The sequence below is a fragment of the Rhamphochromis longiceps genome, linkage group LG3 (genome assembly GCF_057381845.1).
Source record: "Rhamphochromis longiceps isolate RC_006_pf linkage group LG3, R_longiceps_female_GT1.1, whole genome shotgun sequence".
Taxonomy (NCBI): Eukaryota; Metazoa; Chordata; class Actinopteri; order Cichliformes; family Cichlidae; genus Rhamphochromis; species Rhamphochromis longiceps.
The window spans coordinates 14,230,987-14,255,872 of NC_140559.1; the positions used below are offsets into that span (position 1 = coordinate 14,230,987).

The 24,886-nt window shown below is 42.3% G+C and overlaps 2 protein-coding genes and 1 long non-coding RNA gene across 4 annotated transcripts in view; 1 reads left to right on the plus strand and 2 right to left on the minus strand.

Moving 5' to 3' along the window:
* The window catches only part of LOC146673017 (uncharacterized), a 406,340-nt gene that overhangs the window by 212,044 nt on the left and 169,410 nt on the right, over positions 1-24,886 (minus strand). The window lies entirely within an intron of this gene.
* LOC146673023 (NACHT, LRR and PYD domains-containing protein 3-like) overlaps positions 1-24,886 on the plus strand; it is a 505,210-nt gene that overhangs the window by 24,026 nt on the left and 456,298 nt on the right. The gene's annotated exons all lie outside the window — the stretch shown is intronic.
* LOC146673024 (uncharacterized) lies at positions 804-9,475 on the minus strand. The gene is made up of 3 exons (XM_085402621.1): positions 9,227-9,475; positions 1,593-8,470; positions 804-836 (listed from the first exon to the last, which is right to left on the minus strand). Exon 2 carries the CDS (start codon positions 8,209-8,211, stop codon positions 1,972-1,974), a length of 6,240 nt encoding a protein of 2,079 aa, XP_085258747.1. The 5' UTR covers positions 8,212-8,470; positions 9,227-9,475; the 3' UTR covers positions 804-836; positions 1,593-1,971.

Below are 24,886 nucleotides of genomic sequence, written 5' to 3' on the forward strand. Positions count from 1 at the left end.
AAACAGCAGCAGCTGGTTTAACCCTTTAAAGCCGGTCGGAGCGGACACGCTCCATTTTGCGTAACTATTTTAAAATCCCGGTAGCTCTGCAACCACGTAAGCTAGCGCAATAATTTTTTTTGCATATGAAACCGGAGGAGTTGTACTTAGATCTGATGACATCAGCTTGTCCTTGGTCACAGTTTCCTTCCACATATAGCTTTGCAAAAACTGCATAAAAAGCACTTGCAGCAACAAAAACATAATATTCCAGAAACACGCTTTGCCGATCAGATCAGCTGTTTGTAACACTTCCTACGTCCATCAGCGCGAACTATCACATGACCGCATGACCTGCCCGGAACCGGAAGTGACGTTATTTTGCGGAAATGTAGTTTTTTACCATTATGAGCCTATACTGGTGTTTTTAAAAGTTATGTTTGACTTCATGACTTTCTGTGTCGTTTCTGGGATGCTGAGGACTCATATTGCACTGCTGGAAATAGTTTATTTTGATGCATATGCTGTTATTTTGCAAATTTGCACTATAATATATTTTTTCGTTTTTCCTGCAGTATATGAAAATTGGTGTATCTCAAAAATAAAACTATGAAGACACTTAAAATAAATTTCCTTTGGTGGGAAACTAGTTTGTGCAACATTTTTGCATTTACACTTTTGAGGGATAAGCCTCTTAAATTTCTCTAACTAGAAATATATGTTAAAAAATCAAAAACGATTTTCAATTTTTTTGTAGTTTATTGCACTTTTTTGCAATTTATGTAATTACTATTGTTGGGATTCAGAGATTCTTTTATTGCTACTGTTACAGGCCTTCGATGGGGTCTGTTTTTAAACTGTTTTTTTAACAGAAAAGCAGAGACAGGAGACATCAGTTGCGTTCGGTCTGCAGGCTCTTCCTCGTCTCATTTATTAACAGAGTTTAACAACGTCCTTTTCTTTTCATTTAGACACACACATTTCGCTTTTAACAACACAAACATTCAATTAGGTCCATAGCTCAAACCCTTTTGGTTACCTTGCACTCTCACAAGAATAAACTTACAAAATAATCATTGTATATGAACGTCCTTATTTACAATAAATCTGTAACCAATTTTACTGCATTTCAGCATCAAAACATTTCTGTGCAGCACCACTAACACTGCAATTAACCCGCTTATGTCACCTTTATACTTTTCTTATACTTTAACAGATTCAAACAATATATTACATTTGTAACCAATAAACAAAAATATTCTTCCCTTGCTCACAAACAGTTCACAATCATCCACAAACAGTATACATCAGACTATTTACATTTGACACATAAGAACTGGGTAGGTCCTAATCAACTGTAACTTCCAATAATGCCAGGATAAAAGAAGTGTCTAAGAGCTCCATTTGTCACAAAATAAAACAGGTAATAAGACCAGCTGCCTATTTAGACTACGAGTGAAATGGCGGCTGCCATTACAAATGGCGGTATAGTTAGCTTTCTCTCAATCAGTGAAAACACACTCTCTCACAACATTTGCGGTCTTTAAACTAAGACAGAAAAAGGTTTCTTGCCTTTATATGTACATTGTGGTGAGCAAACTTGAACTACTGACCTGTTTTTTTAACAGAAAAGCAGAGACAGGAGACATCAGTTGCGTTCGGTCTGCAGGCTCTTCCTCGTCTGAGGCCGAGACGCGTTGCAACAGCCTATCGCACTCACCACTATCTCCCCCTTGTGGCAATGCCACGCAATTACATTGTCCATAACGCTAAATGAAAAGTGCAATACCACCATAAAATCAGGTCTTTTACATCAAAAACAATTCACAACAAAATTACAATTGTGACCATACACTTGTGGGCGTCACACACTCCCCAACAAAAAGAAAATGGCTCCTGACATTTAACCTCTTACCCTTTAAAACTCATTATACTCATTACTCAAACAACTCAAATCACATCCCCTTCCCACATACCCACATTCCTTGTGTACTAACATGTATAGATTGGGCAGTTATAATATACAGGGAAGGTGCCTGGGTGTGCACAGTGAGATGTTGGAATGCGATATGGCACTAGGGGGAAGTAAGGTAACAGGGGATATGGTGGCATGGTGTAGTGTGTTGTGTTTGGTGACTCGTGCACTTCAGCACAACTGACTGATGGATGCACCCGGAGAGAGGGCTGGCCAAGGGTGTCATATGTGAAATGTGTAACAGGCCGTCGTTCTCTAGTAGACCTTCTTAGAACTGATTCATTAGTCGGCGGGGCCACGTTAGGTGTATACTGTGCCCTTTCTGAAAGCGGCAGTCCAACTTCTCCTTCGTCGACTGTGAAAGGCACTTCAGTGACTCCTGATTCCTGTACCCTCTCATGTTCCTCCTCTCCCATGTCGTTGTCAAGTTCAGTGCTTTGGTGTCCACCATCTTGTTCCATTCCTTGTTCCCTCAATTCATCTGTTGCTTCTGTTGGCTGAGGTGCTCCACAGTTGACCACTCTGCTGAACTCAGCTGTTCCTCTTGGGGGTCCAACAGTATGGTTACAGGTATGTAGTGCATCCTCTTTGTTCCCACTTCTCAAATCATACCTCAACTCATAATACATGGAACTCTCATCCTCATCGGAGCTTGCGTCAGAGTGGGGTTGAAACTCTGTCTCTCCTTGAGCTGGTTTTGGTTTCTTTTTCTTGACGGCGGATGGCCCGTCCCCCTTATCTACAGCAGGCAAGTCCACAGGAAGCTCATTGACAAGATGCAATAGATTGCGATGCAGAACACGCACTTTCTTCCCCTTTGCCTCTGAGGTCACTCTGTACACTGGGCTGTCATTGATCTGTTCCTTCACCACATAAATGGTGTTCTCCCAGTAGGACCTTAACTTGCCAGGACCACCCCTCTCAGTCAGGTTCCGCACTAGTACTCTGTCTCCAGGTTGGAGTACCACTCCTTTCAAATGCCGGTCATAGTGTTTCTTTCCACGATCACTTGACTTTTGGCTGTTTCCAGATGCAATCCTGTAAGCCTCAGTCATTCGTTCTTTCCATTTCTCAGCATAACCTCTTGCAGTTTGTGGCTCTCCATCAGTAACCAACTTGAACAGGAGGTCTACTGGCATTCGTGGATGTCGACCAAAAAGCAGAAAGAATGGCGAGTAACCCGTTGCTTCATGGCGAGTGCAATTGTACGCATGAACCATCTGTGGGAGATATTCTCTCCATCTTTCTTTTTTTTCTTCACTCAGGGTCCTCAGCATCTGCAAGATGGTACGATTAAAGCGTTCAGCTGGGTTGCCCTGAGGGTGGTACGGAGTTGTTCGAGAGTGCCCCACATTGCTCAACTGTTGTAGAGTCCGGAAAAGCTCGTTCTCGAACTCCCGCCCCTGATCATGGTGCAGCCTTAAAGGGTAGCCAAACCTGGGGATATAATCACTGAAAATCCTTTCAGCTGCAGTTTTGCCACTCTTGTTGCGGGTTGGATAGGCCTGGGCATACCTAGTAAAGTGGTCTACCACAACTAGGATATACTGATATCCGCCCCTGCTTGGCTCTAAGTGGAGGTAATCAACTGAAACCAATTCCATTGGTGAGCTTGTGGTAATGCTGGACATGGGAGCTCGGACATGTGTCACCGGTTTCTTCTGTTTGATGCACGGACACTGCCGGGTGACATAGGCTTCGATGTCTCGCCTCATGTATGGCCAGTAGAACCGTTGCCTCGCCAGGCTGAGAACTCTTTCTACCCCGACATGCCCCATGTCATCATGCAGATGTTTCAGGACCAGGGATTTGAAGCTAGCTGGTAAGACTAGTTGGCGCTTTTCTGCAGTCTTACGATACAGAACTCCGTCTTCTAAGCTCAGCTTTGTCCACTCATGCATCATTTTCCTTGCCGGACCTCTCACATTCCGTCTCATGTCATCTGTCAGCTTTTGATCTGAGTCTTTCATTTTCATGATCTCACCTATCGCAGGATCTGCTCTTTGAGCCCTTTGTAGTTCATCCAAATTGATGGGCGTGACCATTTCTTGGATTACTGGTTCAAGCTGGTCACCTTGCGCTAAAACCAGAGCAGCGATCCATGCGACATCTCCATGCTTGCCTGCTCCACATCCCTCCCAAGTAGCGGCAACAGCTTCTTTGGAGAGCTCTTTTGTACATTCAGTGACGTATCTGTCAATGTCAAGGGGACTCCTCGACAGGGTGTCTGCGTCAACATTTACTTTGCCAGGTCTGTACCTTATATCAAACCTGAAATCTGATAGCTCTCCCACCCATCTGAACCCAACCGCATTCAACTTGGCGGTACTCATGACATAAGTTAAGGGATTGTTGTCTGTGTAGATGGTAAAATACGGGGCATAGAACAAGTAATCCCTGAACTTCTCGCAGACAGCCCACTTGAGGGCGAGAAACTCAAGCTTGCCCGAGTGGAGTCTGTAATTCTTTTCAGCCGGTGTCAGTGTTCGGGAGCCGTATCCAATCACTCTTAGCTTCCCACTCTGATGTTGGTAGAGAACGGCCCCAAGTCCTTTATCAGATGCGTCTGTATGAAGGACGAAGGGAAGCTCAAAATCCGGGTAGGCAAGTACAGGGGGGTTTACCAACATATCAATCAACTTACACAGGGCACCCTGGTGCTTCTCTGCCCACTCAACTGGTGTTTTGGATGGTAACTGTGCGCCTTTCCCCTTCTGTCCTGTAACCTTCCCCAGAAGATGCTCCTCTTTGGTTTTCTTGGGTTGCAAAAGCTCATAGATGGGTTTTGCTATTCTCGAGAAATCCTGGATATATGAGCGATAGTAACTCAGGAACCCAGCAATCCTCCTCACATCTCCCACTGTGGCAGGTGTCTCCTTTTTCAGGGCGTACACTGCCTCGAGATCTTTTGGGTCAATGCGTACTCCTTCAGCTGACACTAAGCGCCCAACATACCTCACTTCTCTTTTAAATAGGTCACATTTTGTCGGCCGGAGTTTGACTCCGTAGTTCTGCAGGGCTCTCAAGACTTTCCTCAGCCCTTCCACATGTTCCTCAAAAGTCTTGGCGTAGCACAAGATGTCATCCAAGTATGGAATGCAGCACTCATCCCGAAGGGGAGCCAGCATTTCTTCCATACTGCGTTGGAATGCAGCAGGTGCGTTGGTAAGACCGAAGGGAATTCGCACCCATTCATAAAGGCCCCAGGGGGTGATGAATGCAGTCAGATGGCGGGATCCTTCTGCTATAAAGCCCTGGTGATAGGCTTTTCCCTGGTCCAAAATGGAGAACCAGTTGTAACCTCCTAAGGTGTCAATGAGGTCCTGGATTCTTGGTAATGGGTGGCGATCAGGTACTGTGCGCTGGTTCAGGAGACGGTAGTCGATACAGAGCCTTAGGGAGCCATCCTTTTTCCGCACGCAAACTATTGGCGCAGAGTAAGGGGATCTAGACTTTACAATCCATCCTCTTGCCAAGAGGTCCTCAATATACTCTTTAACCTCCTTATAGAGGGGTTTTGGAATTGAGGTGTACGATTTCTGAATTGGGGTTGTGTCTTTGAGTGTTATTGTCATTTCCAAGCTGGGAATGCACCCCATGTCATTCTCATCACGTGCAAAAGCCCCTGACTCTTCCCTTAACATTTTCTTGGCAACAGTTTGTTGGTCTTCAGTCAGGTGGCTAACATCGACAGGTGGATCCCATTCCTGTGTTGCTTGATCTTCACTGCACTGCTGGGGTATTTGAGATACACCAGAGTCGACATCTTGAGTCACTTTGGGCTCATTGAGGTTTGGTAAGTCAGTTTGTACGACTCCTGCTATTGGTTCAATAGTTCCAAGGGCTGCTCTGCCGGTGAGGGTCACATCATGCTTAGTGTGGTTGCCAATAGGTACTTTGACATATGGGACTCTGGCATCACAAACTGTGAGGAGGCTGTTGCCAATATCAAGCTGTTGCAGTTGTGGGTTGCTCTCAGTTGGCTCAAAGAGCACGAGAGGGTTGGACCTGTCAACTGTAGAGGAGACTTTACACTTAACATACTTAACTTGACCAGCTGGAATTACTACATCATACAGGCCCACTTTTAGGACACTCTGGCTGACCACGTTATCACTGGTAAGCTTGGTCTGGATGAAGTTGACCAGTGCCGTCGCTGTGTCATCCTGGAGGTTCATCGCGCTGCGCAGGAGGCTCACAATGGTGGGTATGAGGTTTGTACTAGCATTTGGCCCCAGTATCAGCTGTTCAATTACATTGAAACCAATCAGGGGGCAGTCCATGGGCACACTGCTTACTAAAAAGGGGACTTGTACAGTCAAGTTTGGGTCACTATTCTCTGGGAGACTCACCATCACGCCCACCCAGCCGTCGTAGGGTAATGGCTGGCCATTAACACCAAGCACACTAAGAGCCTTATCTCCAATAAGTTCTGTCAGTGGCCGGAGTTTGTGGTCAGAGAGGTAGGTTTTTGCCCACTGGCGATCAATGAGACTCACTTGTGCACCTGTGTCCAATAAACAGTCCACTGCAAAGCTATGAATGTAACACTTGATTTTAAATTTTTTCCCAACAAGCTGTGCCACTCTCTCACTTGCCCCTGTGTCTGCATTTTTCGTTGGAAGGGTCGCCCAACTACTTCTGACATGAGCAAACTCTTCTGAGCACATACCTCGTGATTTTGGGTCTGGCTGTCCACTGGTTCTGGGCGTGTGTGTATCAGCAGGAGGCCAACTAGAGCTTCTGGGTTGGCTTCGTTTGAGACATCCCACTGCCCTGTGACCTGTCTCCCCACAGATAAAACAATGAGTGCATGAAGTAGCCCCACTTTCAATACACTTGGGACAGCCATACTGTTTTGCAGTTTGTCTGGGCTTCTGCTTTGGGTGTGCACACTGACAAGTGGGTTCACGAGCCTGACTGGCTGTGAGAGACTCAACCACTTTGGTCAGGGTTTCCACCTTCGCAGCCAGCTCTTCTATGACTTTATTCTTACTCTTAGATTTACAGTCAGTCATTTCAGTGTCTTTGGCAGGTTCAAGTTGAGCAGTATGAGCATGTGTTACCTTTTGTCGAGTGGAATATCCCAGTCTTCGCTGTCGCTCACTCTCTTCGCTTGACACTTTGTTCACTTGCCTTATCAAGGCTTCATCTGACACACTGTAGTCTGATAGTAGTGGCTTGAGTTCATTACGAATGTCACTATATTTTGGTAGAAGACCTTGATGAATGGTGCGTAGAAATACATTTTGGATCGTACGTGTCTCATACGCAACGTCCATGTTATCCTGCCTGGATGCAAACATGACTTTCTGCTTCAGTCCAATCATCCTGTAGAGGAACTGTTGTGGAGTTTCATGGTCATGTTGCTTAGTGCTCAACAATTTCTGAAATAACTCACTCCCACTCTTCTCACTCAGGTGTGAACGTAGTAAGCTTTTGAGTTCAATGAGGGTCAAGTCATCTTTACTGATCAACATGTCCTTAAACTGTCCAGGCTTGATAATACGGAGCACACCTTGAATGATCTCTCCCTCTGTGTGCTTCACCTTGAGCCCCTCCTCAATCTGCTTACACAGTCCATGGTAGCTAATGTCAGATGCAATGTCCCCAACCTGACCACCATGTACTTTAAACTCTCTGCGTTGCAAAAATGGCAGGTCTCTTAGGGAAACCATGTGATCAGGCTTAGATTGTCGCATGTCTGTGGTGGAGCGGCTGTTTGTCACGCTCTCAGCTCGAGGCTGGAGTGACTGTGTAATAGTGGGGGTGGGTGTGTCTTGTGTTGCAGATGTCACTTGTAAATCTGCTAACTTTTTACCAAGTGCCTCGTAGTTAGCCTTTAGCATTTCATACTCTGTTATTTGTGGATTAACAGACTCAAGAGGCAATATAGCTGAGGTAAGTACATCACTCTGTTCCGGGTGCTTAAGTGTTGTGAGAGTAACAACATTTTCCTCTGAGACTACAGGGTGAGATACTTCAGCGGCATGACTATCAATGAGATGAATAATAGCATCTTTCAACAGCAGTAGGTGTGAAAACCCCTGATCCTCTAAGTCAAGCAATGTCTTACAGCGTAGATAAGCACAAACATAATCAAAACAACTTTCCTCATCACCACGTCTTACACTTGCGGGGTCCACATCAGGTACTGGTGTGATGTTTGTAGCAATCTGGAAGAGTTCCTCTGCTGTCAGTGCATAAAGACTCTTTCTGATCTGCCAAGCCAGTTCTTTTCTTTCACTGTCCTCCATTCTGTGTCTTTTGGCTAGCACTCCTCACAGTGCAGTCAGCTCAAACACGCAGCCCGTCACCTCTCCAGCAGGGGTTCCCCTCCTCGACACAGGTCCCGCTGCTGCCTCAGTTGCACGTCTGCTGTTCCAACACGCCTGCCCTGTGATGGCTGTCTCTGGTTCGTTGATTAAAGGATCAGCAGTCACCCACGTAGCATGCTGATCCCCGTACGGGCCACCAAAATTATGTTACAGGCCTTCGATGGGGTCTGTTTTTAAACTGTTTTTTTAACAGAAAAGCAGAGACAGGAGACATCAGTTGCGTTCGGTCTGCAGGCTCTTCCTCGTCTCATTTATTAACAGAGTTTAACAACGTCCTTTTCTTTTCATTTAGACACACACATTTCGCTTTTAACAACACAAACATTCAATTAGGTCCATAGCTCAAACCCTTTTGGTTACCTTGCACTCTCACAAGAATAAACTTACAAAATAATCATTGTATATGAACGTCCTTATTTACAATAAATCTGTAACCAATTTTACTGCATTTCAGCATCAAAACATTTCTGTGCAGCACCACTAACACTGCAATTAACCCGCTTATGTCACCTTTATACTTTTCTTATACTTTAACAGATTCAAACAATATATTACATTTGTAACCAATAAACAAAAATATTCTTCCCTTGCTCACAAACAGTTCACAATCATCCACAAACAGTATACATCAGACTATTTACATTTGACACATAAGAACTGGGTAGGTCCTAATCAACTGTAACTTCCAATAATGCCAGGATAAAAGAAGTGTCTAAGAGCTCCATTTGTCACAAAATAAAACAGGTAATAAGACCAGCTGCCTATTTAGACTACGAGTGAAATGGCGGCTGCCATTACAAATGGCGGTATAGTTAGCTTTCTCTCAATCAGTGAAAACACACTCTCTCACAACATTTGCGGTCTTTAAACTAAGACAGAAAAAGGTTTCTTGCCTTTATATGTACATTGTGGTGAGCAAACTTGAACTACTGACCTGTTTTTTTAACAGAAAAGCAGAGACAGGAGACATCAGTTGCGTTCGGTCTGCAGGCTCTTCCTCGTCTGAGGCCGAGACGCGTTGCAACAGCCTATCGCACTCACCACTATCTCCCCCTTGTGGCAATGCCACGCAATTACATTGTCCATAACGCTAAATGAAAAGTGCAATACCACCATAAAATCAGGTCTTTTACATCAAAAACAATTCACAACAAAATTACAATTGTGACCATACACTTGTGGGCGTCACACTACCATATAATCTGCCTTATGAAGAATGTATTAATAACATGTTTCACAGTATCATATATCAGTAATATTTCCTACAGGGTTTATATTGCATTGAATATGTCTGTCATTACATTGACCTTTCTATTTCTATAGGTTGAGTTCATTGTATACACAATGCATAAATGTGCTTGGTTAAGAGTTGATGTTCCATTCTAGAAGGTTTTAAGCTTCACTGGTGAGAGTGTCCAGATGATACATGCTGAGGGGAGATGAGAACATAGCAGGTTAATTGCATGCATGCTTACAATACACATATTAATCTAGGAATAGGCCTGAGCAGAGGCCCCAATGTTTCCAGTTTCTTGTTGCAAACCTGTTGCATTTTATTCTACTTGGTAACAGATGATCAGAGTCAATAATTAGCCTCAGAGACCCTGAGGGCTTAAGATTATTACCTTGTATGGAAGCGGTTATAGAAAAGAGAAGTTCTATGTCTGCTTATAGCTATTAAAAGATGTACAAGATGTACGAGTAACTGTGACTAATGTCTGGAACCTATTCTAATCTGTCATTGACGCCATGGGGGGGCGTGTACCCCACTGCTTTATAAGTATCCACAACATGTATTTTGGTCAGAAGACATATGTTGATGTTTTCTCCAGGCTGTTAATAAACTCATCGTTTGATTGCACTTTTCCGGAGCCTCCGTAGTTTGATTGTCTGGTCTAAAGTTGATCGATCTCGCAGCATTACTATGCACTTAATGCTATTAATATTATTAAAATTTGGGCTATAATGGTTGTATTGATGTATAGCAACTTGAAATGCTCCAAAAAATGGCTCCACAGCATGTAAAAATATAATATAAGCTCTGGCGGACTTGGTTCTATGGTAGGTCTTAAAGGGTTAAATAACAAACTGTTGAAATGCAAAACTAGAGACTGCAGGAAGGCACATCATTAACCAGAAATCTACTCATGGTAACTAGTTTACTTTTTTACTTTTTTTTTTAATCAGTCAATCAAATAAGTCAACAAATAAAGAAATGAGTTTAAAAGGAGAGAATTATTGGAAAAAAGAAAAAATACATGTATAAAGAGAAGTGCTGTCACTGTGCAGACTGGTGTCATTAAGAGCTCAGAGTCCAGCAGAAACAACAGCAGCAGAAGGCAAACGATGAACATTAAACATCAGCCTGTATCTGCAGCAACAGTGTTGGTATCCAGCAGTGACCTTTGACCTTCAATCGCATCAAATGATTTATTTTGCTTTTCTCCAGTCTGATATTTGCTAATGTGTTCAGATAATTGAGTCAATGTATACAATAAAAATTTTAACAACGTGTTAAATATCTGATGGCGTTATCAAGTTTGAGTTTGAGAGAGGAGCTGAAGAGAGCAGCATATTAAGACAGTGGAGAAGAGGTGAGCATGCGACACAGCAGACACAGGAGAGTTTAAAGGAGCCATTATGGCTCAATATAAGCTCTGAGATCAAAACCTGAACTCACACTGTCAACATGACCGAAGCTTCCAGTCACAGTGAATCTGTGTGTCAGGGACACTGACTGCATACAGCTGACAGTGAGATGAAGCAGGAAAGAAGCAGCTGATATTTGGACAGCACACATGATGGAAAAGTAGTTAAAGTAAAGGCTGTAAAACCAAGTAAACGCTGAAAGTACAAAAATCGCTAATTTCACATAACTTTGCCGACATGTGTCCAACAGTAATGTTTTAATGTTCTTCATTATTAAACATTTGCACATAAATAAGAACCATAATATTCAGTACTTACTTTCAAAGTTTACTCTTCAGCCGCCCCTCTTCAGCTGCCCCACTTCAGACGTGTTTTTTTTCGGCAAAATTATCCACACCCACCGCCGCGCTATGAAGTCTGGGATATGTTGGGTCCATGAAGTCTACACCGCCACATCCTTAAAATTCAGGGAAATGAAAGACGCATTACAGGGCCGCATTTCGAGCAGCCTTTGAATTGGGACAGCCTTTGTCGCGTTGCTGTGACGTATTCGCCCTTAAAATGCAGCCTTCAAGGCTGCAGACCCTGAATTGGGATACAGCCAGTGAATCAGTGTGTATCAGTGAATGCATCATGTTTGCTTCACGGCTCCATCTAGTGGACGGATAGTGGAAGTAGAGCAGCTGAAGTAGAGCGGCTTCCTCTGCCTCACACTGCTGTCTGACTGCATTCAGCTGACACTGAGATGAAGCAGGAAAGAAGCAGCTGATATTTGTACAGCACAGTGATGGAAAGGAGGATTTCAGTTGATGTGCACATGAATGATTTGTGTTTCCTCTGCAGGTGAAGGTAGAAGGTGTGTGTGAGCTGATGTGGATTCAACAGCATGGATCAGTGTGAGGACAGAGAGGAGGGAGCCCCTCCCTCTAAAAGCACTCTGTGTGGGGAACATGAGAGCCAGACCAAAGCTCAGAGGTGAGATGACCATCTCTAACTGTCCATGACTCTTCTCCATGTCACAGCTCAGCACTCACATCATTATTCACAGGAACCAACATGGACCTCCACCCAGCTGTGTGTCTTTAAAGAGTGATGCATCTAAAGATGAAGCCATTAAATGAAATTAAAAAGCCCAGCAAGAATCTGCTGCAGAGTGGTGAGATGTTACTAACATCAACTCTATGATGTTAGTTTGGTGTCTGATTTAAACACTGATTTACACTGCCAACACTAGTTTGGGATTTCCTTCTGCAAAAGCTCACACTGCAAACCAGTTTCTCTTTTGGTATGAAGGAAGGCCTAAAGGACAGTGAACTGACACACTATTCTTATAATTGTGTAGCAGTTTTAATTTATTGTGCAGTTGTGGACGATCATGGCTCAAGAGTTGGGAGTTCGCCTTGTAATCGGAAGGTTGCCTATTCGCTCCCTGGCTTGGACAGTCTCGGTCGTTGTGTCTTTGTGCAAGACACTTCACCCGTTGCCTACTGGTGGTGGTCAGAGGGCCCGGTGGCGCCAGTGTCCGGCAGCCTCGCCTCTGTCAGTGCGTCCCAGCTGTGGCTACAATGTAGCTGGCATCACCAGTGTGTGGATATGTGTGTGAATGTGTGTGTGAATGGGTGAATGAGTGGATGTGTAAAGCGCTTTGGGGTCCTTAGGGACTAGTAAAGCGCTATATAAATACAGGCCACTTACCAGTTGTATCAAATTCTCTGGTTCGGCACACATGCCAGCCAGCTTTCCATCTGACTGCACACTCCTCTCATGTCTGACCTCACTATAGGAATGGACCACACCTCCAGCACAAAAAGTATTCAAAGTCTTCAACAGCTTCTGTGGCTGCAAATGAACAACACATTTTTCTTCTCACAGGATCCGTGGGACGCCTGCTGAACCTGATCCCAGCTTTGTCTCCCTAAAGAGTAACTGGTCTTCATATCGTCCAATTAATTTTAAAATCCTGAATTGTTAAAGTATTAATTTTAAATTTCAATTCAGGTTAGTTTTTTATGTGCGCAACGCAGATTTTCTGTGCGCAGAGACCCTGCCAGCAGTGCGCAATTGCGCACGTGCGCAGCTTAGAGGGAACATTGCCTCCCAGTCTCCTTTTTTGCTAGCACACATGGTGTCTGCATGCTGCAGCTCACAGTTAGCTCCACACATGGAGAAAATATCATTCAAAGAGTAGAAATAAGTGAGAAAGAAGATGGAGAATAAGGCAATAAGGCCCTAAAGGACTATTTAGCACCTCCTGGATGTCAGCTCACGAGGTTTGTGTGTTTTATTTTCTGTAATTAAGGATTTTTGATTGATTGACACTACGTACAAGAGCGCATTTTGATGTGATGTTTTTGTTTTATTGTTTTGTCTGTGAGCAGTTCTCACGGGTTGCCAAGACCAGAATAAACCCTCTTCTATAACTACATCGTGCGTACGTCAATCCTTGAGGATGCTACAGTGTAACTGTTCATATAGAGTGTTATTAAGTTTATTGGTAATGCAATCATATGGCACACTGACTTCTGAGGAAATTTTAAATGGCACTCGCCATCAGAAAGGTTGCCTACCCCTGCTATAAACCATTGAATCAGATACCGAAGCAATTAGGTTCTAAATGAAGCTGAAAATGACGTCACTGATCACAAGACTCTGACCAAACGAATCAAGCTTCAACACGATGCTTCTGAAGCAAGCGGGCCATCACTACGAAAACTCATTTCAACTCTGATGTCTTCTTAAAGTCATTGCTTAGTAACATCTCGTATGATTTCAGATCCTTGCTGTTCCCCACCTGCCCTGTAGGTGGCCCCAGTGTGTTCACCCTGTTTCCAGTCCATCAGCACACCTGTTCGCTGCTTATTCTCCTACATGTACAGAAAGTCTGCACACTTAGTGGAAAATGACTTTAATTTAACCACAACACTACCAATGACCTTTACATCATTTCACTCATTTCATTCACAAAACAACATCTTCAAGAAAGATGTTGGTTCCACTTTAAAGCTTTGCTTTTGGGAAGGAATATTAGGAAGAAGGTTTGTTAGGAAAAAGTTCCCATTTTGATGGGATTTACGAACAAAGATACAGTAGAGTGCATCCCCTCACAGCTCGTGGGTTAGTGTTGCTTCTTTGTGTATTTGATAGTGATAGAGATATGAATCTCTATGGGAACATTTTGACCTGATCTTGTGCAACAAGACATGAAAACTCTTCAGCAATGTCATTATTCATGTTTGTAATATAATCTATTGTGTTTTTCACATATTTTATACTAGAGTGTTTATTGTCTGGCAACATAAGTCCAAATCTCACAAGGCTGGCCGGCATGATTGACAGTGGCTAGAGCCACGAGCAGTCAGACTTTGTTTATTGAGCACAATATGGATAAAATAATTGAGAAGCTCACGGCTCTGCACCCGGAGATCTAGAGTTGGGACCAGTGATGGACATTAGAGCAACTGCAGAAGGGAATGCATTTCTTCGGCGTAAACATAACCTAAAAAAAATCACTATCTTCATGTGGCCTTCCCTCACCAGATGGAAGCTCCAAGGATGAAGCTGGAACAATTACCCCAGATTACAAGACTGGTTTGACTCTCTGCCCTATCCTTCTACTTCCTCAAGGTCACCTGCGTCAACTACGGGATTGTTGACTTTTGCCTAACTGCCTGAAAGGACACTCGGGAGTTGGATACACACACACACACACACACACACACACACACACACACACACACACACACACACACACACACACACACACACACACACACAAAGATTTACTCAGACACAGATATACAGTCACAATATACAGTAAGTTGTGAGATTTAATGAATGAATGAAAATCAGCTCGTCTATCTTGGCTAAATGTCAAACTGCATGAAAATGAGGAGAAGTGAAGTTATTACTATAACAACACACTTGGGCAATGTATTCATATTTGTTAATTTTAACTAACAACATAAATAACAGAACAAACATGGAACTTGCAAAGTTTCTCTATTTTCTGCTGGTGAACAGGGAGAAGGAGCTCGACGATTCCTTAGTTTGCACGATTTTTAGTAACATACAGTCTTTCAGTATCACAGAAGAGAAAAATAGTATGGAATTTGTTGCAAAATTAAATAAATAAGAAATGTTTGGTGAAAAAATATGACAGCAGTGTTAAATTTTAAAAAATGTTAAAAATCCTAGGAGAGACAAGGAGACAGCTAAGGTCCAGAAGGCTGCAGCAGTTTCTTTAAAATCTGACAGTTTGACATCTGAATAAGTTCTGTATCACAAGTACTGCATTTGCAAAATCCTGTAATAATTGTGCCTGTTTTTTTCTTTTTCTTCTATTTGTTTAACAGCTGTTGACAACCAACATAAAAGAGCATTACAGCCTCCTACTGTTCCAGAGTATGGGTCAGAAAGCGAGCTTACAATCTGTATCACCAAACAAAAACAAACAAACAAAAAACCTACACTCTTTCATATCCTTCAAACCCCACCAGTTCCCTCACCTGTGCCCTACTCTGCAGTACTCCTCTCCACATCATAACTCTTGCATGGCAGTATTAGATGCTCTACCGTCTCCTCCTCCTCCTGGCACACTCCACAAACTCCTCCTGTATTTGTATAGCACTTTACTAGTCCCTAAGGACCCCAAAGGATGACTTTATACATTCAGTCATCCACCCATTCACACACTGGTGATGGCAAGCTACATTGTAGCCACAGCCACCCTGAGGTGCACTGACAGAGGCGCCACCGGGCCCTCTGACCACCACCAATAGGCAAAGGGTGAAGCGTCTTGCCCAAGAACACAACAACCGAGCCGGGGCTCGAAACTGCAACCTTCCGATTACAAGGCGAACTCCCAACTCTTGAGCCACGATCGCCCTGATAACTCCTTAACAACCTGCCCCCAAACAATACCTTTTGCTTCAGATTTGCTGCTTTTAATTTCCATCTCAGTCTTATTTTTAGTCAGTGCTCCTTTAGCCAACCTATTCACCTTTTCATTTCCACTGATTCCTACATGAGCTGGCACCCAAAGAAAGTGAATACTGCCTCCACAACACCTCATTCTGCTTATATTCTCCAGAATGGTATACAACATACCCTGCCTTGTCTTTAAACAAAATGAATGCAAACTTGAAAGAGCAGCTGCCTGATTTTTGATCACTCTACCCATTTCAACGGTGCCTGTTTTTAAACAGCATGTCACTGCGAAATATGAGGGACAAAATTACATGGCATCTAGCAGCTGCTCCACCACTCCCCTGCAGCTGTGCAAATAACCACACCCTGTCACCACATTTAAATGAAGTTCAGGTGTGGATCCTGCTCATTGGTTGAATTGTTGGTTTCATCTTTGCTCTCAGTCTTTACAACGCAGGTAAAGATAGAAAGACTGGCTGGCTCTTTAGTCTGTAAACAGAGAAACTCACTGTTTACAGTATAAATATTTTTATTCCAAACAAAGTCACCAGTCTGGGTGTGGCTGTGTTTGATGTATTAGTTGTCTGCTCACACAAGCAGATACAACAAGGTTTCATGTTAACAAGTGAACTTTAATCTGAATCATCTTGCCTGAAGTCAGACTGATGAGGGTCAAAAAATTTACATTACAAGATACCAAAGATCTGTTTATATACAGACACAAATCTGTACAAGATCATGATCCAGTAAAACCGTCAGACTATTTTCACTTGTCAAGATGAAATGTTTTTACTTTCCATAAATCTTGTTTTATAAGTTGGAGAAACTGATTATGAGTCATAACAGGATACTGCTTGTTTCTGTATCATGACACAGATTATAGATGACCTCTGTTTTTTCTTATGCTTGTGATAAAGAAAATAATCTGTGAAGTGAAACCAAAACCATTACATTTGAAGAGAGGCGATGTTAGCAGGCCCTTTTTAGCTGAATGGAACAGAAATGTGTCCTGTTAGTGTCTGACTGTCACACTCTGCCTGCTACACAAAACCAAAAGAGAAGACGGACCAAGCAGGCAGAGTCGGAGTTTCATCACAGCTCACTCTGATTTGTTATATTCCAAAACATGTCAGAACTAAAATTAGGGGACATGAAGAAATAGATCCTAAAGTGCCTTTGAGCTGGTACGGGGAAAAGGACGAAATATATACAAGTGACTCACAGTTTTCTTAACAAAGCAGAACAGCAGTGAGAGCATCAGTTCAATGAAAAGCTGTCAGCATAAACAGCAACCTGACATCAAGTGATTTCCACACTGCTTTCTTCCTGTAAGCTGGCCACATCTTTGTGTCCACGCTTTATGAAACCAAGAGTGGAGACACTTCATGTCCCACAGCACAATAAAGTTGTGCTGTGGGACAGTTTGGACTGATGTTTCATATACATGCAGATTAAATTGCCCCATGTCTTTACAGATTAAATATTAAAGAATTCTCTCTGAAACAGTGTTAGTCAGTTACACACGCATCATTTTTAGGTCTTTAATTACATGTCCCCTCCACCGATCAGTATTTTCATGAATGTTTGTAGATATAGTGAATGTTTGGACTGGAAACAATCCCCGTCTCCTGTTAAAAGTCCAGTACAAATTATTTTACTGCCGTATCCAACACAGTGGTTAGTTAGAGAATGAGCTCCACTCATCTTTACTGTCAGCTATGTTTGTTTCTCACAGTTTTTTACTTTTACTCCCTACATGTTTAAACAAATATCTGTACTTTCTTACATTTTCAGAAAGGCTTGTTAAGTTTAGTTTGACACATTTAAGGGTGGGTGGTTATTTCATGTCCCTGCAAGCCTGATCCTAAACAGAAACACTTGAAAGTCAGTTCCAGCACAGGTGTCCATAAGTTGTGGAGCGGTACTTCAGCCTTTAACCAGAGATGCTAAAGAGGAGCAAGCATAAAGGAACTTATGTTTTTTAAGTATCAGGTGATTTGAAATGTAGCGTTACTATGAGCTCAAAAGACACCAACAGACACACAAAATGTTTGTGTGCAGTTTGTCTCAAATGTCCTGTATTTGATAGGAGAGAAAAAACAAAGAGAGCTAACTTCACTCAGAGATGGAGAAAGATAAGAAAGACAGGGAGAGGAAGAAGAGAGCTTAGATTTAAAGGTTACATGTATGTCCTCATGTTTTTAATTTAATCCAATTAAATTTTCAATTTAATTCAGTTTTATTTGTACAGCACCAACTCTTATTTTTTGAAATCCTGCCATTGAGCTGATGAATCAAGCATTAGCAATTTGTGAAATGAGCAAGAGCATGAAGCTTCTTATGCAGCACTTGTAAGGAGCACATGCTGACTGAACAGACCTAAACTTACCAGCACACAGTACAGATCAAACTGGCCAACGGCTGCTTGAGCTGTTATGAAGTTTTAGTAAGGCCCTTTGTGTCATGGTCCTGGATCTATGACCCAGAGTTTGTGGTTTCTGGTTTAATATATATTCTGTGATTTAGTATTATTCATGGTTCTCTCCTTAGTCAACATTCCATGTGTACTCTGTCATGTCTCCGAAGAATTTTAAGGTTCTGTCTATATTTGTATTCATCTGTTTCCCAGTCATTGTCTTGCTCCCATGTTTCCTTGTCCTCAGTCCATGTCTTAGTGTGTCTCATGTGTCCTGTTTTCCCTTGTCCTGTGTTCAGAGCATTTAGTTTTGGTTCCTCCATGTCTGATTACGTCTGATTAGTTCCAGCTGTGTTCCCCTCCTGTTTCCCACCCCCTCATATCCTCTCTGTATTTAGTCCTCTACCTATTGGTGAGCTGTCTCATGTTGCTGTGTGTTTCCTGATGTGTCTTGGTTTCCTTGTGTTTTCTCATCTCTTCTACATCGCTGAAGAAGTGGATGGATTTTTTTTCACATCACTACGGTGGAATCTCTCCACCTCCATGTCACTGCAGTATCAGCAGCTGAACCCTGAGTCCTGTTTGCCTGTTGGCTGAAAAGCTGCAGCCAGGGTTCAAAGAAAGCAGTAATCAGCTCTGACACTCCTGTCACAGTGTATTTCTTAGCTTTTTCCCTCTAATGTCTCGTGAAGGACCCCACTTTCACCATCACACAGCTCTGCCCTGGCACCTTTGTGTTTAAGGCTCAGTTAAAATGAAAAAAGGGAGAGAGAAAGCTCTCAGGAGGCCAGAAGGTCCCTGAATGCAATAAATTGATCAAGTGTTTGGAGCTTGATGACTTTGTTCTGTTTTCATTCTATAAACAAGAAGATGAGCCCTTTTCTCATTTTCTTGATTTTAGTTCTCATTTCAGTTTTTGAGTCTCATATTTGAAGCTACGTCTACTCAATGATGGGAGAGAAACAATGAATATATTTAATATTGAACTTGAACAAATGTACGGAAAAGCACAATTTTGAACAAAATCAAAAAAATTAAAAGAATAGAAATGGAAAAGAGATGGGAGGGAAGCTTTCAGACATAAAAATCTGTTGTTCACCAACTTTAAGGATGTTTTTTGAAATGAAGCTGAGTGCTGCTCTGCTCAGCCTCTCCCACCTGTCTTGCTTCAGGTGTAGTCCCACCTCCTTCCAGGAAGCAGCTCACCTGAATGTTCATGTTTGGTGTCCAGGTGTGGAGTGGATCTTGTTGTTTGCGTGTCTCTGTGAAAAGAAACTGTAAGTTTGCTTTGTTTCCTCCTTTAACAGTTTGTGTTTAGGAACTTTACTGTTTGTTCAGCTCATGTTTGATTTCTTCACACAACAAACTGTGTGTCTTTTTTATTTCCGGTCTCTCTCTCTTTAAAGTCAGTGTGTAATGTTTTCCTGGCTAACATCAGCTGTGTGCAGCTGAGTTCCAGCACAAATCTGCCGCTCCATAGTTCACGGTAACGGACTCACAGCTGGACCAAAGAGGCCGAGTTTGTCAGCCGCTCTGAGCTACGTTCGTGTTTGTGTACTTATAGTTTGTACTCTGAGTTCCATCAATAGTTCACACAGAGTCCACAGAGACACAGCGTACATGATGACATCACAGCTCAGCTGCATTGTTTTTATCGCCTTTACCTCCTTTACTGTCACTGTAATTAATATCACACCTGCAGAGCTCTTAAAGACACAAGGGGGAGGCTATTAAAAGAAAATATAGATTTTTGAGCACTTTGACAAAAAAAAATGTAGAAGAAAAATTCTGTCAACAAAAAAGAGCATTAATGAGAAATAGAGGAAAATTACATAAACATTGGACTAATGTTTTTATTAGAATGAATTAAAAAGGTGGAAGAAAGAACTGTGCACCACTGTACTGAAATTATTTTTGTCTAGGCGGAGCAGGGCGGACTCAAGCGCAGACTGCAAATCACAAGAAACAGTATTTTCACAACTGCTAGTGTGTTATGTACTACACTTAAGCTGCTAAACTCTACAGATTCTGGGAAACTGTCTAAGGGCCTGGGAGTCTATATACAAGGACAAGGTTTTTAATACTGAGAAAAGCATAAAGAGAACTCAAAATATTGCAAAGGCCAGGATTACACTGACGCGTGTTACACAATAGTCCAGAGAAGATTACAGACAGGATGATGACTCACAGATGAGTTATTACTTGCAGGTGCCACGACCAAAAGTGGGAGCCTGCGATGAGCTCCACCTAGGTAGAGTGTTGCGAGCAGGGAGGAGAGAGAGAAACCAAATCAAAAACACATGCAGCCTCACAGGGCTGACCGGGCAGACACAGGGACCGTGACAGATTGAATACACAGTGCCTTGACAAAAGTATTCATACCCCTTTGAACCTTTACACATTTTGTCTCCTTGCAACCACAAACTTAAATGATTTTGTTGAGATTTCCTGTCAACCACCACAAAGTAGCACATAATTGAAGTGGTATGAAAGTGATACATGGGTTTCAAAATGTTAAGCAAATAAAAATCAGAAAAGTGTGTCATACAATGCAATAGTATTACATATACATACATATAACAGCAAAGTACATAAAATAGTAGATATGGTGTATAAAGACTGTTATCTCATTCTGCTGTTTAGCTCTAGCTGCCTTTATGATTTAATGATTTTATGATTAAATACGTTCTCCTAATATCCAATAAAGTGACAGCCTGCTTTCAGTTCATCCTTTTTTCCTCAAACTGTTTGAATTCAGTCTGTCAGGGAAACATGACAGAAACATGGAGGTGTGTTCATGACAGCGTTTGATTCCTGATGTCATAGGAACATAGATTATTCAGCAGAGCTGATGTGGGACTGAGATTTGCATCAATGTGACGTCACCGATTGTTTGTGGTTTACCTTTTAGACTGACATCCACAAGAGGATCATGATGGAGGAAGAGGAGAACAGAGCAGAGTGCGGTGAACCTACACCAACGAGGTCAGAGAACTAAACTCACCGAGTTAACAGTATATCTGTGGGGAAAGTCTGTACTGAGCGGGTTCCATGTTTGTCTTTAAAGAACAGAGCTGCTCGGTCTCTGATTCTCATGTCTTTGTGTTTGATCTGTTAAACAGTCTGAGAGGTCACAAACAGACCCAGGGTAATTTCTAAGAAGCTAAAGCCTGGATCATACTGGATGCTGTTAATGAAACCTCCATCAGGACAACACTGAGCAAACGGTGGTGTTCATGGAAATCAATAAATTAAATTCAGTGCAACTGTATATTATATTACCAAAAGTAACATAGTAAGTTTTTTCTTTAAAACTATGTAAATCTTTAATCAAATTTACTTTTGGAAAAGTTGTGATTAGTTTGGTTAAATTTGGACAATCCCACTTATTAAGGACCACACCTACAGAGCACGCTGTGAGGTGTGGTGGAATTTTTTTGTTTGTTTGTTTGTTTGGGGGTTTTTATTACTATTATTTGTTTGTCAAATGTCAAGGGGGCAATAGGAAGGTTTAGAATGTTTTTGGGTTTTTTTTTTATCACTTTTTGAGGTTTTGGAATCAGATTAGGTTAATTTTTGTTTATGTTTAAGATAAAAAAATAAACACCATATATTTTTCAAAGATTTAATTCAGAAGTGAGTTCTGAAACAATCCATCCATTTCCACCCACAACCTTTCCTTGGACCATTTTCTTTTTTGGAACTTAAAAGGCCATGACATTTAATTTAAAAAAATCATTTGAATTGGATGTCACCTTGGAAGTTGGGGGATCTTGGAAGACTGGATGGTTGGACTTGGATGATTGGATCGTCACAGAATTGGCTGAAAGAGGATGCACAAAGTTCACCCAGTAATATTAGTAAAGCCTATAGTCTAAGCCAGTAAAATCTCCCAAGCAGCTTTAATGGTGCTAATTGAAGCTGAGGTGGAAAGAATCACTTTGAAGACAAAGTTGGACGCATTGCAAGAAACATATGCGCCCAAACTGGAAGAAGTTCAGTTTAAAGCAGCATTGGCTTTAAGAACTTAGTTGGTTATGGTCGATGCAAAAATGCTAATTTTCACTTCTGTTCAGGATCAGCAGAGTCTGGATTCCAGGGCTTTATTATTTAGAACCATTTACCACAGTCCACTGAGGATTTTAGTGAGAAGGTGCATGCACATGAGTCCACAGAAGCTTATGTTGAAGCAAAAAAGCAGCTTGAGTTAAACTTTGATAACAGAGCAAAAATAAAATCTGCATTTATAGATAAGGCTCTGAATTGGTCAGTTTTAAAATCTGGTGGTGCTTCAGCATTATGAGCTTACACATTCTTTTTGAGAAGCTACTTTAACACAATGGATGAAGCCGGGTTTACTGATGAGATGGGAAATTCAACCAATATCAGGATTTTGTTTCAAAGTTACCTTTTAGACCAGGGGCCGGCAACCCTAGGCACGCATGCCACAGTTGGCCGTGACATCAGGGTTAACTGATGGCACGGCCATAGCTGGACTGGCCATCGGGCATACTGGGCATTTGCTCGGTGGCCCGATGATTTATTTGGCCGTTGTGTAAAAATAACTCAGTTGTTTGGTGGTGGCATCGCGGAGCTTCCACAGATTCAGTAAAATTAACAAGTGGTGGAGGCCAGCAGGTGGATGAGGGAGATAGGAGGCAGGATGAGGAGAGACCCGAGGCAGCCGCCGGTCCGAGCGTCAGGTGAACTGAACTTCAGGTAACAAGTTATGACCTGCAGTCTATCTGGGTCAGATATAAACCACGTTTAGGTGTCGTTTATTTTCGTTGTGCTGACTTTTTACAGTCAGTTACAATAACTCGCGTGCTAGCTAGCATGATGGAGTTTCTATGCAGCTGGGTGGGTGTTTTTATGTTACTGATGTTGAACTTTATTTAATTCATAAGGTTAGCTAGTAGAGTTGCCAACCGTCCCGTAATAAGACGGAATCCTCCCGAATTCAGAGAAATTATTATGCGTTTTGTGTTGAGCTGAGAGGGGACACAGTTTGTCCCGGACTTCAGCTAGAATGAAAAAGACACAAAGGTGGAGTTATTCTGCGTCTTTGCTGCACAGCTGCCTCTTCTTCTCTCATTCTTTCCCCTGTTGCTTTAATCATGAAACTGATCAATGATCAGCTGATTGGCTTTTCTCTCTTGTTTGTTTATCGCCTACTTCGAGCCAGAAAGAGGAAACCAGCAGATGTCGCACTAAACAACAGCAGCACGTTTTAAGCTTGATCAGCTGTTGTTAGAATTTATTTAATATTAATTTCTAGTATCAGCTGATGTTTGCTGGAGCCACAGCTGTAAAAAGTGCTGGTCATGATGTCAGTTTGTATATCTGGTGAGAGGGAAACATGAAGATGAAACCAGGAGATGTCCTTACTGGATCATCAGAGCTGAACAGGTGATGGAGAAACAGGTTTACCTCTTAGGTGACATGAATGAGTTGAAGGGAAGTTATGAACTGTTTCTGAGAGACAAATAACACCAAGAACATTTTTTAAGTAGCTGACAGCTGGTAACTGTGCAGGGGCGGGTCTAGCTAAGTTTTGCCAGGGGGGCCAGGTGGGGCATTAACAGGGAGAGGGGGGCACAAAGAAATACTTTCTTATTTTCATTTAAAATGTCTGGAAGCTTACAACCAAAGTTTTTATCTGATGTAAAATGTATAGAAATCATACATATACCAACAAGACTGTACATCACTGTCACAACAGCGTTTGTTTTCATTCAAAGGCTTTATGGCTTTAATATCTGGTGGGCCGGTCTTTAGTCAAAATGCCCGGGCTGTTTTTTTGTCCCAGTCCAGCCCTGGGCACGACATGCAGTGAATTAATCTGAGAAGGTGCATCAAAAAATAAATGGCCACACCAGCGGTGCACATCACAAATCAGCTCGCATAGACACATTAGTTGTGCCGCTTCTTAATGACGGTATCTTAGCTAACAACCCCAACTACCAAATTCAACTTGTAATTGGCTAAAAATAACTTAGCCTACTGGTAAGAGGGACGTTATTAGCTTTCCACATTCTGACACTTCAAAAGCTTCAGGAGCTTTCTGCTCAGCACAGCATCAGCACCACGGAAATACACGGATACATCCGTAGACTCGAGACAACACAATGCATTTTTGGGACTTTCAGGTGTATGGACCAATGTTTTATTTTCTGATCAAACCAGAAATCTTTAATGAGCAGCTAGATTTGTCTCGCATTAATGTGCTGAGTTAATGCCAGTGTTGCCAGTTGCAACATCGGAGCAGCTGGAATCCACAGCTGTGCGTGTTCATGGAGCTTGCATTTTCACCTGCTGGACATCACTACCTGACAAGTTTAACTGTGTTCAGAACATTGCAGAGGCCTTATTGACAGTACTTGGCTCTACATATCTGTGTGAACAGATTTTCTCTCACATGAGTGTCCTCAGGTAGCCGTCTGAATGCTGGACACTCGGAGACCTGTGTGTCTGAGTGGGAGACCAGAGATCATATTAACATGTGTGTCTCTGTATTAACAGACATGCCATATTGGCTTAGTTTATTTTTCGTATCATTCTTGTGAGTAGACCATAAATAGCATTTGTATTTTTTGTTGTACA